Source organism: Squalius cephalus, assembly GCF_949319135.1.
Source record: "Squalius cephalus genome assembly, chromosome: 12".
Classification (NCBI taxonomy): Eukaryota; Metazoa; Chordata; class Actinopteri; order Cypriniformes; family Leuciscidae; genus Squalius; species Squalius cephalus.
In genome coordinates, this window is record NC_137133.1 from 10,396,205 (window position 1) to 10,422,285 (window position 26,081).

Sequence of the window (26,081 nt, forward strand, 5' to 3'; positions counted from 1 at the left end):
AAAAAATGGAAAACATTCACACACTCAATTGTCTAACATTCCAGTTGCTATTTCCTGTGCGCTAGGAAGAGGGCATGCCTCTGCTCAGGAAGTGGCGTGGACACACTGAGAGACCACTCTTGCTCCGCAGTCTGTGTAAACATGATTGTATTGCTAAGGCTTTCTCGCACGCCAAACTCCCCTGACATTTAGAAGAATAAACCTAAAACATACATCTTATCTGCTCCAAAACAGTCTGTTCCAACACAATATATTACATTTATTTCATTATAGTGAGTATGATAAAAGAAACAGTTAGAGTCTTTTAGGCATACAATTACGAAAGAAGCGATAACGGTGCACCTCAACTGAAGCTCGAGGGCCAATTAAACGGTTTGTTGTTTTTGGATCATGCAATCATGTGGTTTGCCATACCAGAGTCATTATGAGTAATGGCAGGAAATGCCTAATATGGGATAAAAAAAAAGAAAAGAAAAGGTTGCTACTCATTTTAGGTAGGGAAATTGGCTGCTCTGTTGCATGAGAATGTAAGGATTGTTCACCAGAAAAAAACAAACAAAAAAAAGTCATCATTTACCTTCATTTTGTGTTTTTCAAAGAAACAAAAAAGTTGCATTCTACCAGACTACGAAAGTGAAATGAACAAAAACATCTTAAAAGCATCATAAAAATGCTTCTTCTTTTTTAGCCCATACGTCCCGTATTATCTCCTGAAGCCATTCGACTGTTTTATGTGAGGAACCAATTGAGTTTTAAAGGGTTAGTTCCCCCAAAACTGGCGTTCGTTCATCTTGGGAACAAGAACGAAGATCTCATAAAGAGATCGTAAAAGTAATCCACATGAATTGAGAGGTTTAGTCCAAATTTTCTGAAGAGACACAATCGCTTTATATGATGAACAGTTTGAATTTAGGCTTTTATTCACATAGAAATATTCATCAACTCACATATCAGTTGTGGTAAACGGAAGCTCAAGCATGTTCACCTGATGTGTGAGAAACAATGAGGTTCATTCTCGTGTTACGCAGCACGTTTGAGCTTCTTCAAGAACCAATGAGGTTTGTTCTTGCGCATCAAGCAGGTTCGGTTGAGCTTCTGTTTGTGTTCGCTGATCAATGTATGTATGCGAATAAATACCCAAGTTAGATCTGTTCATCATATAAAATGATCGTGTCTCTTCAGAACATTTGGATTAAACTTGATTCATATAGATTATTTTTACAATCTCTTTGTGAACTTTTTAAAGCGTCAAAGTGGTAGTTGCGTAGACTGTCAATGGAGGAACAGAAAGCTCTCGGATTTCATCAAAAAGATCTTTCTGTTCCGAAGATGAACGAAAGTCTTTTCGGGTTTGGAACAACATGAGGTTGAGTAATTAATGACAGAATTGTCATTCTTGGGTGAACCTTCCCTTTAAGTTGTTACTTCATGAATATTTTGTAGTGGTCACCATTCATTTCATTTATGGAAAAGTGCAGCTTGGACATTCTATTATAAATAACTAAAGAAAGAAAGTCTTCTGAGTGTGAGAAAATTATGTCTGAATTTTCATTTTTGGCTGAACTATTACATTAAAGTTTTGAATATCATAATAAGGAAGACTGTTTGAAGCTTTATAGATGTTAAACTGGAGGTGCACTATAACGGACCTCTGCACTGAACTTGTCGTTCCTCTTGGGCAGTGGAGGTTTCTTCCGAATGTCTCTCTTCAGGATCATCTCTTCGTTGGCGTATATCGGGGCTTCAGCATCATCAGAGTGGTAACCAGACTGATAACCGCTGGTCTGATTGGACGATTCAGAAGCTAAAGACTCCTTACTCTTGCATCGCAGTAGTGGGCTGTGGATAAAAGCATGGACATGTTTATATGACTGTGGAATTGTCCTCATTTGTGACTGTACTGAGATCAGGATGAATTGTCACCTGAAATTGGGTGGTCTCTGCACCTGCCTATCCAAAGCTTTCATCTGCTCACGTGATAAGCCCACTCCACAGTCCATGTGACCATTCTATAGGAATGGAAGATCATACAAAATTGACTGTTTTCATCATCATAAATGGGATTTTTGGGATGCAAGAACACTCTGTAAATGTTTTATCAGATAACTTATATTTTGTTTCATATAGTAACATCTAAATGGTTTTACTGAAATAAAAACATTTAAAACATTAAAAAAATGTTTATTTATATATATATATATATATATATATATATATATAAAACACAAGCTCCGTCATATTCTGTGACTGTTTGTGAAGAGTGCAAGCCCTCGCACATCGCACTGTGAAATACAGACGTCAAAACAAAAACAGTAACCACGCGCAAGTCTGTTATATTGATGCGCAAACAAACCATGAATTTGTGCTCTCAATGCAATGATCGCACATCGTATTTATGCACAGACACATTTCACTACAATCAGTGCATTGTTTCCACACACATTTCGGATTATGTTTTGATTTGTCATGTGTTAAGTAATTCTGAATGGATCCTTGTAACTTTAGTGTGTTTATACAGTCAGGTCAAGGCAGTTTGTTTATCTTCATTTGGTCCTGTTCAAGCTCTTTGCTAAAGCTTGCAGAAAATACATTGTTGTGAGAATCACCCTTCAATCTGAAGGGGTATTTTGCTGGATATAGCAAATGATGACACAAATGAGCATGTTAAACAAGATAAATGGTGTATGCTTCATTTTACGATAAGTGTGCAATATATATATATATATATATATATATATATATATATATATTATTATTATTATTATTATTTTTTATATTTTTTGTAGCAGCAAAGCTTGTCCTTTCTACAATAAATGTTTATGGATCATGACCAGATGCTAGTACCAGTTTATTTACCATTACAGCAGTGTGCTCCAGGGGAATGTCCACAAAAGTCATCATACTTATTGGCACACCACAACTGTCCATCTGATGTGGGAACCTGTCAGGAGAGGCACGGGTGGGACCACTGTTGCATTAGTTTGTCAAAGGAGAGATTAAACAAGATATATCCTCAATTGTCAGTTCTTGAATGTAGTGTGGACACAACAAAAGTCAACTCGGGTAGGGATAAGTATGAGTGCTTCTAAGGATATAATTCAATCTGATTAATTTTAGGTCTATGATGCCAACAACAGCTCAAAAACACCAGACCGAATAGTTACTGTAACTAACCCCAGAGCTGGAGCATTGTCATAGTGGAGCTGCGCCTCTGTGCTGCCTGCATAGCGTGTTCTTTTAGATGATTCTTCTTCCATCTCTCCATTTGTCAGTGGGATGTAGTCCTTTCCATCCTTAAACACAGGCAACAAATAATAATTCAATTAATTATAAATAGTCAAATAATTCAACTTGTCACATGAAAAATGAGATCACGTTCCTTTATGTGGAAAAGCCACTTTCTTAACTTCCTTAAACATATTTTTGTCTTGTTTTCCAGTAAAAAAATCTAATCATCCTTGAAACATGTGAGAAACTGCATAAGATATTATGATAACATAACGCGCCGACATATAGCGCTGTGGCACTTCAGGCGACCTGAGTTCAAGTCGCGGCTCACGGACCTTTCCCAATCCTGTCCCCCACTCTCTCTCCCACTTCACTTACTGTCCTATCATAATAAAAATGCATTAATGCAAAAATGCCACAAAAAAAAATACAAAAAAAAAAAATATTATATATATATATATATATATATATATATATATATATATAAAAATAAATGAAAAATTAATAATGTTGCTACTAACTGTGGCAACTAACTGAAATAAGTGTAAGTTCAGGTATTAAAAAAGTACTAAAACTAAAAAAATTATAATTTAAGGGTAAAATTAAATTAAAAATCTAAATTAAAATTAAAAGCCAATTCAAAATATTGATAAATACTACAATAGTATATAAATAATACTAAAATAACACTGGCTGAGGCTCCATTGAGGCTTTTCCAAAGGAGTAAGGAAAATAACAATTCAATTTATAAAAAAAACAAAACAAGTATTAATATATTATCTAAATGCACTTCGCATGTAAATATATCTTGGTTTAAGGATGTTTAGATATTTTTGACTATATATACACTATATACATAAATGATTCTTCTTTTTTTTTTTTTTGCTTTGACGAAATACTTAAATTACTGATTCCTAAAAACATAAACTAGACAAAAGCAAAACACTTGGAGTCAAGTCTCACCTGTTGAGCGCTAGCCTGTAGCAGATTACCCAGATGCTCAACTAACTGAGTAAAGGTTGGCCTGTCTTTAGGTCGATCAAGCCAACAGTCCCGCATGGTCTGGTATCTGAAAGAATTTGACATGTTTTCACAAAAAAACAGTATGAAAATACTTCTGTATCTCCAAAAGAATGAAACAAAATGTTAGGTACTACTTGCACCCATTTTCTGTTGGAAACACTATGACTGGCATCGCCAGAACTACAAAAATCTAGATCCACAGTCGTCAAAGATGATTTTCAAAGATCTTCAATTTTACATCAATACTAAAACTGTGAAGTATATTTACATCTCAGGTGTGGCGTAATCTGGAGCTCTCATTCTGGTTCCCTCCTTTAGTCGCCTACAGAAAGACTCATCAATGCACACACCTGGGTATGGAGACGCACCTGCACCAAAGGAGACGGGCCATCAGAACATGTCAGCTAACTAGAGTAGGTATATGTTGTGATAATATTATGTTAATATCACTATTGTGTTACCAAGTGAGAAGATTTCCCAGAGCAGCACGCCAAAAGACCAAACATCACTCTGCGTGGTGTACACGCGGTCAAAAATGGTTTCAGGAGCCATCCACTTGAGAGGAAGACGAGCCTGCGATGATAGAAAGGAAATGCTCAAGTGTAAGTTGGTCTATTGCAGGGGTTATCAAAGTGTGGGGCGCGCCGAGAGCATGTCAGGGGAGGCGTGGAGTAGGGCTGGGTGATATGACGATGTCAATCGATAGTTTATCTGTTTAAATATATCCGTGTAGCACAGGACTGCTTAAAAGCGATAGAGCAGCAAAGAAACATGGATGAATGAGGAGAAAGAGTGGGACGTGCGTGCTTAATGATGATTTTTTAAAAGCACAATAAACCACCACTGAGAACCGAATTTGGTACTGACAGGCGTCTTTCCGTGGCGCACATAAGTGCTGAATTCAGTTCACTTTCGCGGCTTTTTGCGCTTGAACGGTCAAATACACACATTTACGTGTCAAAATGCCCGTCTTGGTGAGATTTCACGTAAACACAGTCAGTTTAAAGTGAAGTAAACAGGGTGAAATTATCCTTATATTGGATCCATGCATAAGGTCTTAAAGTGACAGCAGCCTCATTTAGGCCTGTCCTTAAAACCAGAGGGGACAGAGCCTTTTCTGTAATAGCCCCTAAACTCTGGAACTCCCTCCCACTCCATATCAAGTCCTGTAACACAATTGTCAGTTTTAAGACAAATTTGAAAACACACTTTTATTCTCTTGCTTTTAATTCTCTTTAATTTTTTATTATGTCTTTTTGCTTTATCTTTTGTTTTGAAATGTTGATACATATATATTGTTATTTATCCTTAGCTATGTATCATTTGGTTTTTATAATTTATTGTCTTTTAATTTATGTTTATGTTTTCACATTTCTATGTATCTTTAAGGCATATTGTTTCTGCCTTCCCTGCTCTAACTTGTAAAGCACTTTGGGTCAACTGTCGTTCGTTTAAATGTGCTATACTATACAAATACAATGACTTGACTTAATGTTAATCAGTCAACAATAGAAAAAGGAAATCAATCATCCTCACATCTCCTTTACGGACGTAATCGGGGTCTTTATAGACGTCTCTGGCCAACCCAAAGTCACATATCTTCACCACGTTGTTCTCAGAAAGTAGGATGTTTCTGGCTGCCAAGTCCCGGTGGATACACTACAAACACAAAGTAGCAGTATGACTCAAGCAATACTCTTCAATGTTTAGTAAATGCTCAAGATCAATGTACTGTATATACACACAAGTAGGCCCTGGTTGTGTGTTTCAGATTTACCTTGCGAGAGGCTAGGAACTCCATGCCTTTGGCCACCTGAAAGCTATAGCTGATGAGATCCTCCATTGTCAGGTGATCCCAGTCTGAACTCTCTGTACATGAGCAGATGACACATATACATCTTAGGTCCTTTTTTTATTCATTAATTTAATTACATTTAATTTCACAGTGTAAATGAGGGCTTGATTCTGGGAGTAAAAATATTCCATACAGTTTCTCAAATAATGAGCTTATTGAATCTGCTTAATAGTTATAATAATTATTATTAATAATAAAATAATTATCTTGTTTCTTTGGTTTATTTTTATTATTAATTACTTTGAAGTTCATTCTATTTAAATATCTTTTCTTAATTTACAGTGTGAACATTTTGTTTTAAAAGTACAAAGTAATAATTAGAAAAAAATATTATTAATAATAAAAAATTATGCTGTTTATTTTTTTGTGTCAATCTTATTTTTAATATCTTTATTAATTTGCAGTGTGACAAATTAATTTTAAAAGTACAAATACTCCTATTTTCTCAAATAATATAAGCTCATTAAAGCAAACTAATAATTAGAATTTTATTTTTATTAATAATAATAAATAATTATGTTGTTTATTTATTTACTTATTTTGGAGTTCATTTTATTTGCACATTTGCAGTGTGACAAATTAAATTAAAAGTACAAATTTTCATGTAGTTTCGTAGTAACAAGCTCATCAAATCTACTAAATAATTAGAATAACTATCCATCAATAATAAAATAATTACGCTGTTTATTAATTTATCTTATCTTTTTTTATTTTGCTGTTAAATACGTTTTAGAGGAAGTACAGCATGTCACACCCAAATGTATTTCATGTCGCATACAGTACAATAAAAAATTCATGTGGTAACATTTAAATGACAATACAAATTAAAACATTTGATATAGTTTCCATAACTTTGTTAAATGCGCCATCTTTGGCTTTAGTAGCTGCGAGTCCATAAACTTGAGTCTGAAGACAGTACAGTGTATCCAACAAACTAATATTCTGTACCTAGTTCATCCTGCAGCTGGGTCGTGGAGGTCTGTTCTCCCATCTTGGTGCACACTGCGGTGCCGGTGCAGATGTCCAGTCGAGTGCTGGTTCCCAGACCCAGATCTCCCTCATGTAAATCCTCTTCCGGCTCTGCCTCCCTCCTGCACGGCATCCGTGGCATCCGCTTCTGAGGAAACAAGACACGTGTGGATCAGTTTTCCGCTGCTGTTAGGCTAGTTGGTAAATTAGTAGGTTGTCAGGGTAAAGTAGCAACCCCTTCATAACACCTTTAACCTTGAACAACATTTAAAGGCCAAGCCAAGCACGCTCAATATCTTTCATAAGGCTCTTGAATCAATCTGGCCACATCAGAAGACATTGTTAAAAGGAAGAACTGAAATCTTTGAAACTACATCACAGCTTGATTTTACAAGTTATACTAAGTTATGATGGAATTTACCTTGTAAGGACTGTACTCTCCTCGTTTGCTTTTTAAATAGCTGGAGAGGTTTCCGTTTTTACAGTATTCTACAATCACCATCAAGGGTCCTGAAGGAGTAAGAAAGAGAGAGAGGAAGAAGAGGCCTTTAATGTGGGCACATTGTGTTCTTCTCAACAATGCACAACCACTTTGTGGCGTTTTTCACACATTTCTTACTATGACTGCACATTTTGTCACCCATACACATTTACACACTTCCTGAACAGAACGTGCCTGCAACAAACTTCACAGGAAAGGGAAGATTACAGAAGTCATTTCTGTCAATATCTGAGGGGAAATTTAAAAGGGAAACTCACCCCCTTGTTTAGTGCAGGCTCCTAGAAGGTTGACCACATTGAGATATCTGAGGGGAAATTTAAAAGGGAAACTCACCCCCTTGTTTAGTGCAGGCTCCTAGAAGGTTGACCACATTGAGATGGTGACCAATATGGATGAGGATCTTTAGCTCAGACATCAGAGCGCGGTACTCGCTGGAGGTAGCGCCCTCTGTCGGAGATTGAGAATACTGCAGTCAGTTGTGTTAAATGGAAGATATTTGAAGCCAGTTTGAGGCCAGTCAACACATGCCTCATACCCTTGAGCATCTTCACTGCTACTGTAGTACTGGTGGTGGCCTTCTCAATACCATATGCGATCGCCTCCACAACTTGACCAAATGCCCCTCTGCCCAGCGGCTCTCCTAAAAAATATGGTATTATACATTTGTGAACACTTACATCTATCTATCTATCTATCTATCTATCTATCTATATATATATATAGTAAAATGTATGTACAAAGATTTTAGCTGTTTGCAGGGGTTAAATTGGATCTTTAAAGATGTTGAAATAGTGATTCAAGGCAAGTTATGATATGCTCCCTTCCCCATACCAAAGAAAAAAAACATGCATAAATTGTTCCACAACATTTTAACACCCTGTTATGCTACATAATGCATATATTTGCATATTTAAACAAATGATCATTCAAAATTAAATGCATGGATATACAGATACTGTAAATATAGATAAATAAAAACAAAATCACTTAAGTCTGTTACATACAGTATACATTGGTCCAGTAGTATGAATCTTGCTTTTTATGGTAATGTAATGAACTTCAAAAGTTAAAGTTAAATGAAGAGAGTATTTCTAACTGCAGCATGAAAACCATGTTTTTTTAATCAAAACTACTGAAAAGCCATTCAGGATTGATCTTGGCCAATTTAATTTAATTTAGTTGGGCTTGTTTTTTATTGTTTTATTTCTCAGATTTAGCCAAGTCTCACCTAGCTTCAGTCTATCACGTGGGAATTCCCACTTGATTGCATCATAGGTCAGTCTCTCACAGTGCTCATCCATTGGCATATCATCGTCCAGAATGATTGACAGGTAGCCAGTTTTCAGATCTCCATCATTAGGCTGTGAGAGAGGGAAGAGGGAAGGATGGATGACAAAATGGAATGGAAACGGAGGTCAAAAGGAGAGAAAGAGCTTGTCTGAATGAAACTCTGTCCTGTTTGAGTCTCCTAGAATCAAGCCCTCATTATAAAGACACCCACTAATGAGTTACTGGAAGCCACTATCATACTCAGAGGCAGAATTAAGGCTGGGGTACAGTGGGCACTGGGGCCCATGGCTGGCTGGTGTACGTGATGCATCGCAGCAAAATGTGGGCAGAGCATACAATAGAGATGGCGTAAGCCAAGTCAGGGTAGTCAGATCTGATCAGTCAGAGGAGAGTGGAGAGAGCGCCTGTGCGTGTAAATGAGAGAGTGGGAGAAAACAAGGAAAAGGGAAATTGATGGAATGTTACCCTCTTCCTGTTGCGGATGACAAAGACGATGAGGAGCCAGAGGAACATGGCGATGACAACGGCACCAATAGGCATGATCAATTCCACGTTCATATTATCTTCTGCACCTGTGGGATCAATAAGAAATCACAAACAAAGATGACACACAAAGACATTTAAAAAAAGATTTAACCAAAACAACCTAAATAGAATGATAAATAGAACGAACGACACCGATAGATAGAACTTTAGACGGACGGACTAGACTGACCGAAATTGTATTTAACCAGATGATTTAACCAGATAAATATTTTATTTTGGAGAGAAATTGGAAAAATGCTTCTTAGTTTTATATTAAGAGCGAAGAAAGGCTGGAATTGCCTGGACAAACCTAGTTTACAGGAAATATTTGTATGCTGTTGGGTGTGTATGATGGCTCCAGGAGCAAAGAATGTGAATTGTTTGCTGACCTGATATTACATCCAATCAAAATAAGCCTGAAGAGCGAACAGCAACATGAAGCCAAAGTCCACCAGTAGGAACCGATTCACATTAGATAAAAAGTATCATGTTCTTTTCTATACTAGAACATGCAACTGGTCAATCAATCATTACATGTAGATTATTTAGTTTATTTCTCTCTCCTTTCCTCTCTTTTACTCTTTCTTTCTCCTTGTGGGAACGGTGCTGTTAGTGAATATGACTGCCGTCTGACAGTCGCATTTGCAGTGACAATGAGAAAGAGTGATGGCGAGAGAGTAGTCACGTACACATGGAGTATGTCTCTGGTATTTGTGTGCCTCTGTGCTCTCTGTCCTTTATGTGTGTGAGGCAAGAGACGGAACCATACCATACCATGTGTTGAAGAGTGTATATATATACAATAGTCAACATTTGAAGTGGATCAAAAAAGTTCATCAAAGTTGTCCTAAGACAAGAACGGGTATTGTTCAAAATTCATGTATAACTTTGATGAAAGGTTTTGATCGACTTCAAATGTTGACATATACATATATGTATATGAGAGAGAGAGAGAGAGAGAGAGAGAGAGAGAGAGAGGCGTCTCTCTCTTTTGTCTTCTGGGATTTTGCTTTGTTTTCTTTTAGCACTCCCTAAAGGATGTACACTAACAGAGCCCCCTTCCTGACGGACTAAAAAGAGAGCTATTTTTGCCACAGGGTCTTGATTAAAACAAAATCTCAATGAGGATAAAAGTCAGTGGGAGACTGAGCTTGCCTCACACCCATGACACGTCTCTGAACGTCTCCTCTTAAAATGGGATCTTTAATAGTTTGGCTACCTTCACACCTCCCTTCAAAACTGACAAACTACTATGAATCTCTACCTGCCATGGTTTGGTATAAGAAACATTTGCACTACCATTTAAAAGTTTGGGGGTCAATAATATATATATATATATATATATATATATATATATATATATTTTAAGAAATTAATACTTTTTTTAACAAAATTGATCAAAAGTAACACTTATAACGTTACAAAAGATTTCAATTTCAAATAAATGTTTTTTTTTAACCTTTCAATTCATCAAAGAATCCCGAGGGGGGGAAGTAGCACTGTTTCCATAAAAATATTAAGCAGCACAACTGTTTTCAACAATGATGATAATAATAAATGTTTATTGAGCAGCAAATCAGCATATTACAATGATTTCTGAAGGATCATCACAGAAATAAATTACATTTTAAAATATGTTAAAATAGAAAACCATTATTTTAACATACTATTTAATATTACTGTTTTACTGTTTTTTTTAGCAAATAAATGCAGCCTTAAGGACCATTTACATAGAACACGTTTTTGTGGTTAAAAACGCGAGTCGCAGGTCAGTGGAATGGGAAAAAAATGCACTCTTGAGACGTGTTTTTTAAAAGTTGAACTTCTTTTAACACCGTTTCTTAGAATGGCGTTTCATGCGTGAGATGCTACACAAGATGCCGCATTGAGCGCAATGGTCAAACGCGTCTACATGTTTACATAGAAAAACAATGGAAAAGCAGCGCAGTGGAATGCAAAACGTTCTGTGTGAATGGATGTTTAGTGAGCATGAGAGGCTTCTTGCAAAAACATTTAGATGTTTAGCTGTTCACTACTTTTGAACAGTAGTGTATATGTGGCAAAAATGACTACCATTTATATATTTGTAAAGATAAAGACTAAATCGTAATATCAAGATCTATTAGTGTTAGACATAGGGGGCAATTTGTAATATTCCAAAAATAACTAATAATAAAATTCTGCATAACTTTACAGAAAAAATGTATATGTCCTAACTGCCCTATCTTCAAAAATAAAAAATAAAATAAATCAAGCAGTGAGCTTTGTCTACAGACTCACCATCCACAGTGATATGAGCCTCGTCATAGTCACAGCCCAGCTGGTTACAGGCGGTACATATGTAAAGACCACTGTCCTCTTTTTTCACCCGTTGGATGGTCAAGACACGTTTTGACCTCTTCAGAATCACACCTGACAACAGAAAAGCATGAAAAGTCACTAAAATAGTCACCCCTTAGAGACAGTTTCAGACGATAATTTTTTTACTGTAAAGCACACATTAACACCAAACTGATTTTATGATGAAATTCAGTGTAACTTAACAATAAACGAATAATTGACTCAAGCCTTAGAATAGTGGTCAAACTAAAATTGTATTTTAAATTGACAGATTTGCCTTCAACATGTGAAACAGATCTGAGAAGCAAACTAAATGATGGAATACACTACATGTATGAACAGATTTTAAAACTCTAAGGATCATACACTTATCGATTTTGTAAATGGTTACAGAGAAAAACTGGGCATCATATACTAAAAAAAGGCTGAAAATCACACACTATCAGACTTTAAAGTCCTCCCTAACACAGCGAACTCACGCAGAAACATACGCCTGAGTGTAAGGAGATGCATGACAAATGAAAACAATGTGTTTAAAATCCTAACAAAAGATCAAACATGTTTGATATCCTCCAACTGTATGGATTCATAGACTGAAGATTAAAAATAGTGTCTACCCATCATGCAATATGTGATTTTCTGTGAAATCTGTCAACTCCGACTGTTCAAAATCTGCAGACTGGCTCTGGCCTAGTGTCGACTCATCCACAGTGTTATTTTAGTTTTATTTATATAGCATTATAATAGCACTGCAAATTGGGGCAAAAATTCTGTGTAGTGTATTCCAGCCTTAAGAGAATTGTCCTAATCTTCAGGACAATACTGAGGATATAGAGAGGGTAGTTTATTCTTACACCTAGGCCTAGCATTTTTTTGTACATCTACAGATGTTTTATTTTGCGCACCTGATCCCTCCATGACGGTCTGGTTGTCTTTAGTCCAAACTACAGTAGGGGTTGGTGTGCCGGTCACCTCACACTCTAGAGTGGTAGAGTCACTCACATTCACTCTCTGGTTAGTCAGATTGGTCACAATTCTTGACATCTCAAGAGCTGCGGAAAGATATAAACTGATGCACATTCAAGCTTGCACATGATTTCTGCAATATATCCCATCTGAACAACCAAACTGAAGCAAGCAGGAATTAAATATAGTCCATTAAGTGTGTAATTTCATCACCGAACTAATTAAATTACACAAATAGTGACTGTTTTTAAACACGTTTCCTGAACACTATGTAAAGCTGTCGACTAACCTCTGAGCTTGAGGTTGTGAAGCAAGCAGGTTCTCTCACTGGTGTGCAAGTTTTCCACTTGGCAAGCGTACAGGCCTTGGTCCATCAAAGTGGCATTGGGTATGGGCAGGTCCAGCGTTGCATTGGTGCCCTGCAGGCCTGATATGGTGACATTGGGCTGGTGGAAAGGTGACAGGGTGAGGGTATCACAAGGCACGGCCGCTGGAAGGGCATCAGGGTTGGCTACGTTTGTTACCCGATACCAACGTAAGTTAGAGTACAGCAGTCGGTCGGCTACACAGCGCATTACCACGTCCTCTCCCTCAATAGGGCTGCTGGAGGGGAGCACGCTTAGGTTGAGGCAACCTGTGAAGATGACAAAAATAACGAAAAGTTCCGATTTTATCACTTCAATTGCAATAGGTTGAATTGGGATGTACAGTGGAGATTGTCTCTGGTTTGGAAGCACTCACGAGTTACTTGAAATACAATGACTCGCTCTTCTTCTCCCATCTTATTGGTGGCAAGGCACCTGTAGAGGGCATGATCAACTGCTTTCTGGATCTTCAATGAGCTGATGGTCTATGTGAGAACACACAATACACCAAAACAGGCAGTGGATGATGTTAAAAATATAATTATAACCAGATTCACCAAGATTAACCACTAATTCAGTGGGGTCCAAAAGTCTCGGACCCCTTTTGCATTTTCATTAAAAATCAGAAAATTGATTTAAAACAATAATTTCATACATCATTTTGAAATGTCTTCGTATTTGGATTGTCTTTATGCTTTGATGACAGCTGTACTCGAGCTGCGTAAACTCAACAAGTTTGAATAAAACCTGACGATCATGTTCTCCAGCATGATTTGAGTATTTCCAAAGAGCATATTGAGCTTCAATAGAAGCAAATACATCTGACTGTCTGTACAAAGCAAATACTTTGTTTCCTTTACATCTTTTTTTCAGGTTTAAATTAGATTTTGAATCCCAGTCTCAGACATTACGAACCAACTGTATATATTATGCTTACAATTTATTTATTTTATTTATTTTCTTTGCACGTTCGAAGGCTGAGCTAAACACAGCACAGTACTGGTTTACCTTCAGAGAGCGTTCAATGACAGATGTGGGGCTGATGATGGGATTCTTCCCTGTGTTGTTTGATATCTCCCTCCACTTGTCACAGTTCACCACACTCTGGTCTGACTTTGGTCTGAGAGTAAAAGATAAAACATTAAAAGTTAATTATTATTTAGATTTTTTTGTCACAACAATAATAATATACAATTATTATTATTTAAAAATGTATAAATTACTTTGAAATACTTTGTAAATGTTCATGTTTTCCAGGTCTGCAAAACACATTTAAAATATTGCACACTATTGAATAGTGTAGTATCAATATTGTTGGCTCTGTGAAGAATTGCTTAATGGTCTTCTAATGTAAGTCACTTTGGATAAAATGATCTCTTAAATACTACTGTTCAAAAGTTTTGGGGTCACTAAGATTTTTTTTTAAAAGAAATTAACTTTTATTCAGCAAGGATGCATTAAATTGATCAAAAGTGACAATAAAGACGTATAAAGTAAAAAAAAAAAAAATATTCAAATTGAAGCTGTTCTTTCTGTTAACTTTTTATTCATTAAAGGATTCTGAAAAAAAATGCATGACCACTTCCACAAAAAATGTGTAATAAAATAAATAAATGTTACAATAAAAAAACTTATAATTATGGAAAAAAAGCATTTTATATTAACATTTTACAATTGAGGATCCATATCTCAAAAGAGAAAACAAAAAATAAACATCTATTTATCTACACATCTCCAGCAGGAACAGGAAAAACGGAAAAACATTAAACTGGATCCTAAACAACAATGCATCTATTATTAACGGTCTAAATTTAGACCATCCCATAACTGTTCTCAGATCTACTGTACAGTAATTCCACTTCTGCCACACATATTTATGATGAGCAATAGGAATATTATATGCCATGTCAATAAACAGACTTCGGCTTTAGACTTGGGTTTGACATCAGCACCTCATGTAGGTTAGCCATGGAAGACGAGACAAGGGAAAAGGAAAAAAAGAGATTGGGGGTGGGGGGTGGGATCTGGTAAATAAGTACTTACAGTAAATAAGTACTGAGAAATATTAATTAACTCCATGTACTTACTACAGCGTTACGGTTAGGGTTGTAGTAACATGTAACAATGTCACCTTAAAAGAAAGTGTTGCCAAAAAGACAAACACAAAAATAGATCACATAAAAGCTGCAATTAAAGATGCTTTAACTCTTGTTTGTAGGATACAGTGACAGACATTGTGCTATTTTCATGTCTGATCAAGGACACAGGTTTTGAATGTGTCTGCTTTTAGAACAACAGGAAGCTGTGATGAGGACTACGGAAGTAGGTGAGGCTGCAATCTGAAGATAAGGCTCGTGTAATGCCTGGTCCTGAACACTCATTGCATGATCACAACATCCTTGGAAGTGATGTTCTGTGTATGCAGGCTGCCAGTCAAAGTCACAAGTCAACCAAAACTCACAGTAGCTGATTTCTAAGTCCTCTCTTTTTGGCCCAATCACAACAGTTGTTTCCGGATGAATGCCCAATTAGAGCACATCATGATGAATGGATTGCACTGAACACCAGGAACAAATATGCTAGCACTGTTCGTATATGCCTTCTATTGGAATTAATAGATAATCCAACCACACAAATATGTCAAAGCACAGAGCAAATCAGCACCTGCAAACATTTTTATTCAGTGCATATTTTGTCAGCAAAAACAATGACTAACGATATTGTCACCAACTTAAACAAGCTAAATGACTTTCCCATACAAATACAGGAAGAAACTTTTAATTTCTAGCTTTCTTTCTAGCTTTCTTTCTGAATGACAGGTTTTGCTACAGGTAAATGTTTTTGGGGGCCATGGAAATTCAGTTTTTGTTGTGATCTACGCGTTTCAGCATTTGTATTGCATTTCATCAAGGAAAGTACAAATGAGGAATATCACGAACAATTTGTCATTCAAGAAAAACAATATTTACAGTACTATAGACGCAGAGTAGATATGAAAATGCAGAAATGTAAAGAAACGAGAGAACAAGAAACATACTCTACATATGTTTAGGCATGTTGTATGTACACTATGCCACTCTGTATTTTTTATTTTTTTTTACCAACCTAAGATGTTAGATATTTTTAATATTAGATATTATAATACAATGTGATTAAAGATGAAATGAGAACTTTGCATTGAAGCAAAAAATAATATGTTGGTAAAACTTATTTTTAAAAATTACATCCACTGTAAAATGTGATGTGTTGTGTAACTGACATCTTAGGGATAATTTTTTACATACTTTATAACTTTAAAATAACTTTCATTTGTCTAACCTAATTTAGTCATGTTAATTGAGTTATATTCAGTAATATTTTGACCAGTTAATTTAGATGTTACCACATGAAGCAGATTTATCTAACTGTCTTTTTTTGACAGTCTAAATTCTTAGCTGTATTATAAAGGTTACATTTGAATCAAAACAAGAAGACAGCATCAAATCATGTGGCATATGACTTACTGAAATCTGTTTGGGCAGTCCTCTCTGGGCATCCACTGCCATTTGATTGTGACAGGGCTGGATCCTCCGCTAACAGTGCATCTGAGTGTAGGACTACTGCCGTACATATGGACATCACGATCCAACGGCACTTCCTTCTCAAAGATCTTAGGGTGAACTGAACATATAAACCCACAAGTTAATACAGTCAAGTCAAGAGAAGAGAAGAGAAGAGAAGAGAAGAGAAGAGAAGAGAAGAGAAGAGAAGAGAAGAGAAGAGAAGAGAAGAGAAGAGAAGAGAAGAGAAGAGAAGAGAAGAGAAGAGAAGAGAAGAGAAGAGAAGAGATTCATTACCATGAACCAATAGTTGAAATGTTCTTTTCTGCTCCTCCTTGGTAATCTTATTTGTAAAGACAACAGTATAATTCCCAGCATCCTTCTCTGTAACACCATATATAGTGAGAGATCCTCTGTTAGGCTTCATCCTGTACTCATCCTTCCACACTATCAGCTGATCATTCTTATACCTGGATGGTCAAGAGTGAAAGAAAGCTTAATGCAAGTTCAGTCTGACTAGCACAGACAGTTCTAATCTATTCTTTATAGGCACTATATATATACATATATAAGTACACACACACACACACACACACACATATACGTACATACAAGTAACACTCCACTTACCACTTGACAGAAGGCTCTGGGTAAGCATAATATTTAACAAAGATTTTTGCCTCCTCCTGGCCAGCATTTGCCTCCACAGTCTGCAACAACTGATCACTGAGCGCTATAAATGGTTTCTCTGAAATATAAATCGATATGTTAGAGCAAATGCTATTAAAACATTGTATTTTGTATTATTTGTATTGTAAAACATATGGTCTTTATGCTACCATATGCCAGCAACTTATAACTGGCCTTGGTGTGCCAGCAACACTAATGTTTGAAATGATATAATGCTTTTTTTTGTTGCTAAGTGGTTATTCCTAAAAGTACATACCATAGACGATGAGGGATGCTCGGGCAATCTTTGGCTCCTGACCACTAGAGGCTGTACATATATACTCTCCTGTGTCATTTATGGTCACATTCTCTACAATGAGCGTATTGGACAGTTCTAAGGAGTTCCACAGCTTCTTCTTGTAGGACCTGGTCTCATAGCGTGACCTTGGCATTGAGCTGTTGACACTTCTCTGCAGGAGGTGAGAGAGACGACTTAAATCCACCAGAGAAATGCATGATGTTATTTATGAAACTGCATTTCAACAAACTCAGCTGAACTGGTCTGGACTGGATGGATTTGAATTGAATTGAGTTTATGCTTCAAGTGTCTTCAGTAAAACATAAATGTCAGCATAACTAAGTAGTAGGGATTTTTATTAAAGTCAACATTTATGTGATAAAAATCGAGTTAACGTCGTCTAGTCTTTTATCACAGCATCAGTGAGAGAACGATTGTGTTTGAATTAATTCTACCTGGCAGCGTTTCTACTAATAGTGAAGCTCTGGGTTTTAGTTACTAAGAAATATATGCTATTTCACTGATAAATCACAGTGTTGACAATACATTTCTCCGCTGCTGAATGTTTCTGAAAGTGACGTGCAAGCTACTGTCTGTATGTGTGTTTCAAAGCTTCAGCGCATTAGTTTAGAATGGTGATTAAATTCACCTGATCAATTTTGAGCATCCAGGTGTATAATCAAACATGTCTTGTGGAGCGCTCTCGGAGTATGCATTTATTTGTCATTTTAACTGTTGGAAACGGAGCATTAAAGTGGACTTCAAATATTTCTTATCCTGATGCGCCCTCTATAGGCCACGATCAGCAACTAGACGAAATCAAGCTTAAAGCGTAATGGCAGAGCATTGAAGTCGACTAGTCTGTGTAACCCCTACTAAGTAGCCAGATATTAGGCGTGTTTCCATTACAGATCCATTACAAAAATCTATTTTGAAATGACGCCGTTTCCATTAACCGATGTTATGCGACTAAAACTTCATTTTTTCCTCTCACGATAAGTAAAATCATTCCACAAACCATGGCAACGGACGTTGGTAGGTTTCCCAGCCACTGCACTAGCCATTATTATTAATCAAAGGAGATGCATGTGTGTTCTCAAAGCATTAATGGTAAGGAACGACCCTTATTATACTTGAGAGCGGCACATATGAGGTGTTTCTGAGTGTTTCTCCCTCATATCTGCTTCGAGGTCTTGATGGTGGCATTTATTTGAGGCTTAGAATCCATTATTCCTGTAATTCTTTTGTCTTTTATGAATTTAATAAAGAACTCTGTCTCGTATTCTGTCCAAACACACCGCGTCATCTACGTCAGGTGACCTGCAAATGCGCAAAAACTGTTTCCATTGCAGTTTTGCGAAATATTTCTTTTTCGAATTGCCTGAAAAACCACCTCATGCCAGCGTAAAAACTTTTTTGCGATAAATGCGAGTTTTTGCGAAATTGACGTGTTTCCATTGGGCGTATTTTCAATTCGCAATTTCAATTTGCGCAATTTGAAGGGTAATGGAAATGCGGCTATTGACAGTCACACAGAAGATTGGCTGATGATACATTTTAAAGGATGTTTTGGGTCAATATAAGTCAATAAAGACATAGCAGACATTTTTGTTTAGACTGTTTCTGGCTGTTTTTCCATCGCCGGACATTGCGAAACTTATGTAGAGAACAGGAAGGAGACAAGTAAAAAAACAGGGGCTGGTCTAGTTCTTTTCTTTGGTAATCAAGATTATGCCGCAAATGGTGCCGACTGAGGTTAACTTGTATTGAACATTTCTCTAAGTCACTGACCTTCTCATGTGGGAAGGTCCACTGAAAGTCGATTCCCACATTGAGCTCGGTGTGAGCAGTGCAGTTCAACATTAGCCTCTCCCCTACCGTCAGCCTCTCTTGAGCTGGACTCAGGGTGAGGTCATGGATCTTGTATCCTGCGGAAGAGGGAAGGGGTGTAAGGGACGTGCCGGGTGGAGCATTGTTCTCTTGAGACCAGGGCAGCTGATCTCACACCAGACTGTTCAACAGTCTCAACAAATGATTCTGAAACATGCAATCTCGCCTCCACAAAAACAAAAGTTTGATCAATTTCTGACATGCTTGCAAAACTGAAATAAATGATAGGTTAGATGTACAAGCTTCATGCTGTACTTGAAGCAACATTCACCTGCCTAAATGAACTTTTTTTTTTTTTTTTGCTTACCTACAACAGCCATAATGTAAGGTGAGGACTGATAGGTCTCGTTTCGAATAATGGTTTGGCAGTAGACCACGCCAGCATAGCTGACCTCATGACTAGGCAGGATAAAACCCTTCTTGCTATCCCAGATGACCTCTATCCCATCAGTGGTCAGTTCTTTTACTGGATACTTCTGTTGGGCAGACACCACAAACATTCTTCACATCATATCACCGGCAGCGAATCACACAACACAGGGATCTTGATGAGTAAGCACTAAATATTTTATAGTCATACATTTCATATATATATGGATCTGAAGTCAACAGAAAAGACCTATACATATAGCTACATTTAAATCATTTTGAAAAAGAAAACAAAAAATATTGCTCCCATAAAAAGCTATTTTCACAATGTTCACTGCTGTTCAAAAGTTTGGGGTCAGTAAGATTCTTTTTTAAGGAAAAAAGTACTTTTATTCAGTAAGGACGCAAAACCTTGGCACCGTTACAAACTAAATTATATTCATCAAAGAATGAAAAAATGCATCATGGTTTCCACAAACATATTAAGCAGCACAACAGTTTTCAACACTGATTATAATTGAGTTTCTTGAGCAGCAAATCAGCATATTAAAATGATTTCTGAAGGACCATGTGACACTGAAGACTGGAGTAATGATGCTGAAAATTCAGCTTTGCCATCACAGGAATAAATTACATTTTAAAATATATTAAAATAGTATTAAAACAGTTATTTTAAATTGTATTATTATTTCACAATATTACTGCTTTATTGTATCAAATAAATGCAGCCTTGCCGCATAAGAGACTTCTTTCAAAAACATTAAAACATCTTAACAGAACCCAAACTTGTGAACAATAATGTAGTTTGTATGATATGGATGATCTTTGCTGAACTCACTCAAAGTTATGTACACAACATAACAACATCTAAATGGTTTTTAAGTTTTTAACAAATATTATTTAACATTACTGAATCATCCTAAATACATTCAATTACACCGACAAAACTAAATCTAGGGTTAGATCGAATGGAAATAGCTCCCCACTTTTTTACAGTGTAGGGTATGTGTGTGTAGAAATACTCACTGTATACAGTGTGACATTTAGGTTCTCCACAGATACCAGACAGGGAATGACCACCTGTTCTCCCTCCCGAATGAACACCACATCAATATCTTGAGCCATTCGGACAAATGGCGTCCGATAATCTAAAAACATAGGCATGTCTGGTATTTATACTTAACCAACAACCAGATATTTACAAACCACACGCAGAAAAGATGAAGTTGCCATAATCTAGTATAATTTGACATATCTCTATACTAAATACACTCTTTTGATAGTATAAGAGATATGACACTATAACAAACAGTTATGAAACCTGATTATCATATGTGAATAGGTATGAAATGCAGTGCAAGTTCGCACACAACCACACTTACACTAACCAACACTTAAAAACAAACCAATTTTTATATATTTTGTCTGTCTGGACAAACAGTTTACAGGTCAAAAGGGGAAGTAAAATGTGGTGGTGCCACTAGAGTGAAAAGGTTATGAAGAATGAGGAGGTCAGAAGGTTATCCTGAAAACAACAAAGGAAGTATGCGTTGAACACATTTTTGTAACATTCCCACTTTCTCTCCCATTCTCTCTGGAAGACAGTGAGAGAGAGAGTTGGAACACTGTGAAAAATGTGCTCATCTTTAGTTGAAAATTTGTCCTAAGAGATTACACACGAAAATCATACCTTGTATGAAGACATATACAGCTATAGAAGTCTTCCCATCTTCTATAGGCAGGCTTTTATAGAAGCAGCGGTACTCTCCCGTCTCATTGGCTACTGCTTTGGAGAGCGTTAAAGTGCTACAGAATAGTCCATCGCCACTACAGTCTGATGTGGTGAGCCGGGTTTCAGAACGGGATCGGTTGTGAGGTGTAGACCACTCCAGGATCTGCCGCCCCCTGTGTAACAGGTAGAAAAGACTAGTGTCAGAAATGTATTCGAACAAAAATGACATCCTTTACTTTTTGTTTTTACCATCAAAAATCAAATAGTTAACAAAAGCAGCACCCTTTTCCCAGCTAATGAGAAAAAAGTACAGACATTACTGCTCTTCTCCAGAAGCAACGCTTACCTGCACGTGATCTCCAGTGTATTTGAAGCATTGATTTTGAGAGTTTTCTCAGTGATGTTTAAGGTTGGAGGATCCGGCTCAAACCTGAGCTCTATCGCTACAAGAAAAAGAAACAATACATCCAGAATGCTTTGTTTAAGAATAAGCTGCTGATAATCACATGCATATACTCGCATACAATTAAAATCACTGAATGATTTAAATCAGGATATTCATATACTCTTACACTGACTGGTCTAATTTATTACTAATGCAAATAACTTATTTAGTTTGGATGAAATGTTTTTTTATTAATGAAAAATACAAATATTATGCTATAAAGTGCAATAAAGAAACAAATTTTACCAGAGTTCTGCTGTTTATCTTATTTTACTTTATTAAACCAACTTAAACCAAGAAAGACACAAAACATCCAATGTAAATTTTAATCTAGACAACATATAACAATATTTCACATTAAAACTAAACACTGGACACTAGGACCGCCATCCTCAGAGCAATAAACCACTGAGAATATGGCTGTAATATATCACATTAACATCAAGACTAAATAAACTTTAAGAGGAGTACAACATGCACCTTTCCTAGGATCTCGCTATAGTGCTTTTAACATGGTTAATATTAATCCCAGAACAATTTAGTTTATTAACAAACTTAATCTCCATCTTCATCTAAAAGCGACTCCCTTTTCTCGTTTTATCTTTATGCTTGTAACACACATAAAGTGACTGTGTGTGAGCCATTTTGACAGCTTTAGCTCGACCATCGGGCTAAATCTGCAGCTTCATTATCAACAAACCACAAAAAATATATGTCTGAAATAAGTGCAGTCAAAAAATAAATTGTGCTGGTCAGCCACTCAAACTAACAGTCAAACCACGGATTGTCTCTGTGCATAAGCATGGATTCACATAGTCAATCAGGAGAGCACAAGAGCGGTGAGGACCATGAATGCCTGTCCGTTGCTTGGCCTGGTTTTACATTGGATATACAGTAAGGGATGTAGATGTGTAGAACAGCACAGAATGGCATAGAGCAGTGTGATGTGGGACCCTGGGATATTTTTCCACTGGAGCTGCAAGTGCAGCACAGAGGCCTGGATGTGTCAAAACAGGAAGCCTGGGCAGATGGGCCGGGGCCAGGCTAAATGGCCCCACGCACCAAAACCTGAGGTGGGATTCCTGCTCCAGAGGAACTAGAACTGGGAACACACACTCTTATGGACACACACAATCATGCTAAAATACATGCACTCCATGGAGACTTATTCAACTGTTTGGTTTAACATCAAATGGCCAGACACTGAAAACATTTGAAACAACAATGGCGGCAAAGGCTTAATTGTATCTGATGAATAAGAGTGAACTGAAGGAATTACAAGATAAGGGCAAGAAAGAATAGGAAGTTTTATCTTTAACTTTTCTAAAAGCAAAAATCTCTCACTAGATCCCATTTTGAAAAAAAACAACAACAACAACATATTATAAGGGCTACTGAAACAACTCTGTTACTATTTTACATTTATTTTTTGTTACATAGCCTAATATTAGCTCCTAAATCTGGGGTATAGATTTAAGCTCTGGCTCTTTACTTTAAAAAGCGACAATGTTACAAGTACTGCATAATTTAACATACAAACCATTATATGCTATAGACCTATATAAAATGTACTGACAATAACATTGATTAAATTATGTAAAACCACATGATGACTTACATTTTAGTACCTAAACTGACTTCTACAACTGTAACCCAAACAAACACAGAACACCATTAGAAAAACACAACACTAAAATAAAGCTATAACTAAATAACATAAAGGCAACATAAAAGTGTATATAGCCTAACTCATTAGAATAATAAAACAAATGTTAAAATTTGTTAATGGAATTCTGTGGATGCTTATTCCCATTATTGTATCTGTCGCAAATATATTTTGAATAGTTAAAAAATAGCATAGCCTATGAATCTTTTTTTTTTTATATATAAAAAGTATGAATCACTTTACAATTTAGGCCTATAGCAGGAGCATTTAATTTTTTTTTAGTAGGCTATTCTAAAAATATTTACTGTTTACTACAGATACAATTACGGGGGAAAGTGATAAAAATCATAGCTACAGTTGTTTCAAATCAATAACAGGTGTAGGCCTACACTTAACATTTTAATACGAGATTTTATAATGCATAATTATGCCTATAGCCTACATAAGCTGAAACTCAGCAACTGCAAACAGTGCGTTCAATTGCCAATTAACAATGAGTTGAATGTAATGGTGAGAAAGGTAATGATGACGTGAGCATTTGTGTATTTAATTAGATGTTTATGTCATACCTTTAACCAAGTTGATGGCTAAGTTGATGGCTAAGAGGATGTCGACGAGAGAAAGCACATAAGATGTCTTTGCCATCGCCCGACAGAAACACTGGACCGTCCCGGCATGAAACCAAAATTCAGACTCCTTAACTCCTCATCACGATTATACGACACAGTTGTGCACTTTAAGATAGGTTTTTAAAATCCTTAAAGGAAAATAAATCCTTGTGTTGTTCTGAGTTTGTTGAGTTGAGACCTGTTGCGCGCTCACTGATGGATTCGTGCGCTAGATGTGCGCGTGACTAAAGTGCGCTGATTGGGAGGAAGACGAGGGAGGAGCGCGCGCAACATGTGCTTATCAAATATATGACCGTTCTTTTAATGTCCGACTCCAGAGGCCGAAGGTCCCAACTTAGAACACAGACCTTCAGAACAGTCTAAATCACTTTATCAGAGATCAATTACGATAGGGGACCTAACTCAATCAAGAAGTGAAGATATGGAAAATGCACAATTTCCACTAAACAAATGCCTTTCATGCCGGGGTGAGAATTACGGTGGGTTGGGGTTTCTAACCACTCAATTAAGGTTTAATCATCATGGTCCATAGAAAGTTAATGGAAAATTAGGCTAAGTGTTTTCTTTAAAAGTGTGGGTATTCAAAAGTGTTAAAAGTAATATGGAAATACTTTTTCATTCATTTGATCAATTTCTATATTAATCTTGAAAGTTACATACTTATTTTGCAGTCAAAATTTTTGAAAACTGTGCATATCTTATGTGCATCTTAGGACACAAAAAAATCTGAAGTTGTACTAAATAAGAGATTTTTACTTGTGGATCCATGGGTTCCATTTTAAGTTAAGCTGAGTTGAGCATTAACATGACATAATAGTCATGAGGAACTTTCTTTGTTTAGCAGAACCTTCCAATAAATTGGCTAAACTTGTGTTTAGTCAGTTGAGAAAATTTAATAGATTGTAGGCATTACTCTAGCAAAAGATATATAAAGCCTATTTAAATTGAAATAATCACTCTAATGGTGACTTGAAACGTAACACAAATATAATCAAAAACACACAGAGCTAAAACATCTATTAATTCTGGATGACAAATATTTATGTCATCCTAAGTTCACATTCTTTAACCAAAAACACAAATTATTCAAGTGCAAGGGATTTTGAGTGATGCTCAGAAGTCACCACCAAACTTGGTGGACGGGATGTTGTCCCGGTTTGGGCAAGGCCAATCTGGGGGTAAAGGGAGATCACCCTAGATCTTTAAGTCAGATTTTTTTGATGAAAATTTCTATGACAGTTTGTATTTCATGCATAAACAAGCACGGAAATAAATAGATACAACAAATTTTTGATTTTGTATGAAATCAAGTGTTTGATTTTTAGTTTAAGTAAAACATTTTTTTTTATTATTATTAAAAGACATTAAAAAGATGTATTTTAAAAGTAGAGGGGTCAAAGACAATTTTGGTTTCTGACAGAAATTCTTTTTTTATTGACATTTTCACTGATCTCAGTCAAACAGAAATAATAGGAACTGATTCTTGTATCAGAATGGCACCTTTAGAGTTTTATTTTAATAATCAGGATAATTAGAATAGATTCTGTACATTTCTAAATACATAACTCATTGAATATCTCCACCTGGACCGCCCTTCTGAATAATTTAGTGAAAGAAATGCTACATTTTGGCTTATGTGTAAACGACTAGCAGATTCATTTTGCAGAGGAAGACACTTTGACCATTCCATTGTCTGTAAACAATCTGTGAGGCCATGTTTCCTGTACTGTAAAGTGTTACAGGACAATCATTAACAGTATTTCTGTTCCCCCGTCTCTGGA

At 36.4% G+C, this 26,081-nt stretch overlaps 1 protein-coding gene across 2 annotated transcripts; it reads right to left on the reverse strand.

Moving 5' to 3' along the window:
- Positions 1-511: 511 nt before the first annotated feature.
- On the reverse strand, positions 512-24,531 carry kdr (kinase insert domain receptor (a type III receptor tyrosine kinase)). Of its 2 annotated transcripts, none has more exons than XM_079887845.1 (30): positions 24,241-24,531; positions 21,907-22,003; positions 21,519-21,733; positions 20,855-20,976; positions 19,767-19,935; positions 19,361-19,497; positions 17,549-17,741; positions 17,233-17,350; positions 16,900-17,072; positions 16,567-16,723; positions 14,072-14,183; positions 13,440-13,548; positions 12,988-13,332; positions 12,638-12,784; positions 11,673-11,804; positions 9,333-9,439; positions 8,806-8,938; positions 8,113-8,217; positions 7,911-8,024; positions 7,497-7,585; positions 7,055-7,223; positions 6,029-6,120; positions 5,788-5,910; positions 4,713-4,824; positions 4,520-4,619; positions 4,192-4,297; positions 3,175-3,293; positions 2,857-2,941; positions 1,924-2,009; positions 512-1,839 (listed from the first exon to the last, which is right to left on the reverse strand). In XM_079887845.1, the coding sequence occupies exons 1-30, from the start codon at positions 24,314-24,316 to the stop codon at positions 1,623-1,625; spliced, it is 4,059 nt and encodes a 1,352-aa protein (XP_079743971.1). In that variant the 5' UTR covers positions 24,317-24,531; the 3' UTR covers positions 512-1,622. The 2 variants fall into 2 exon arrangements, with proteins under 2 accessions (XP_079743971.1, XP_079743972.1); XM_079887846.1 differs by having other exon boundaries at positions 7,055-7,220; positions 24,241-24,518.
- Positions 24,532-26,081: the final 1,550 nt, after the last annotated feature.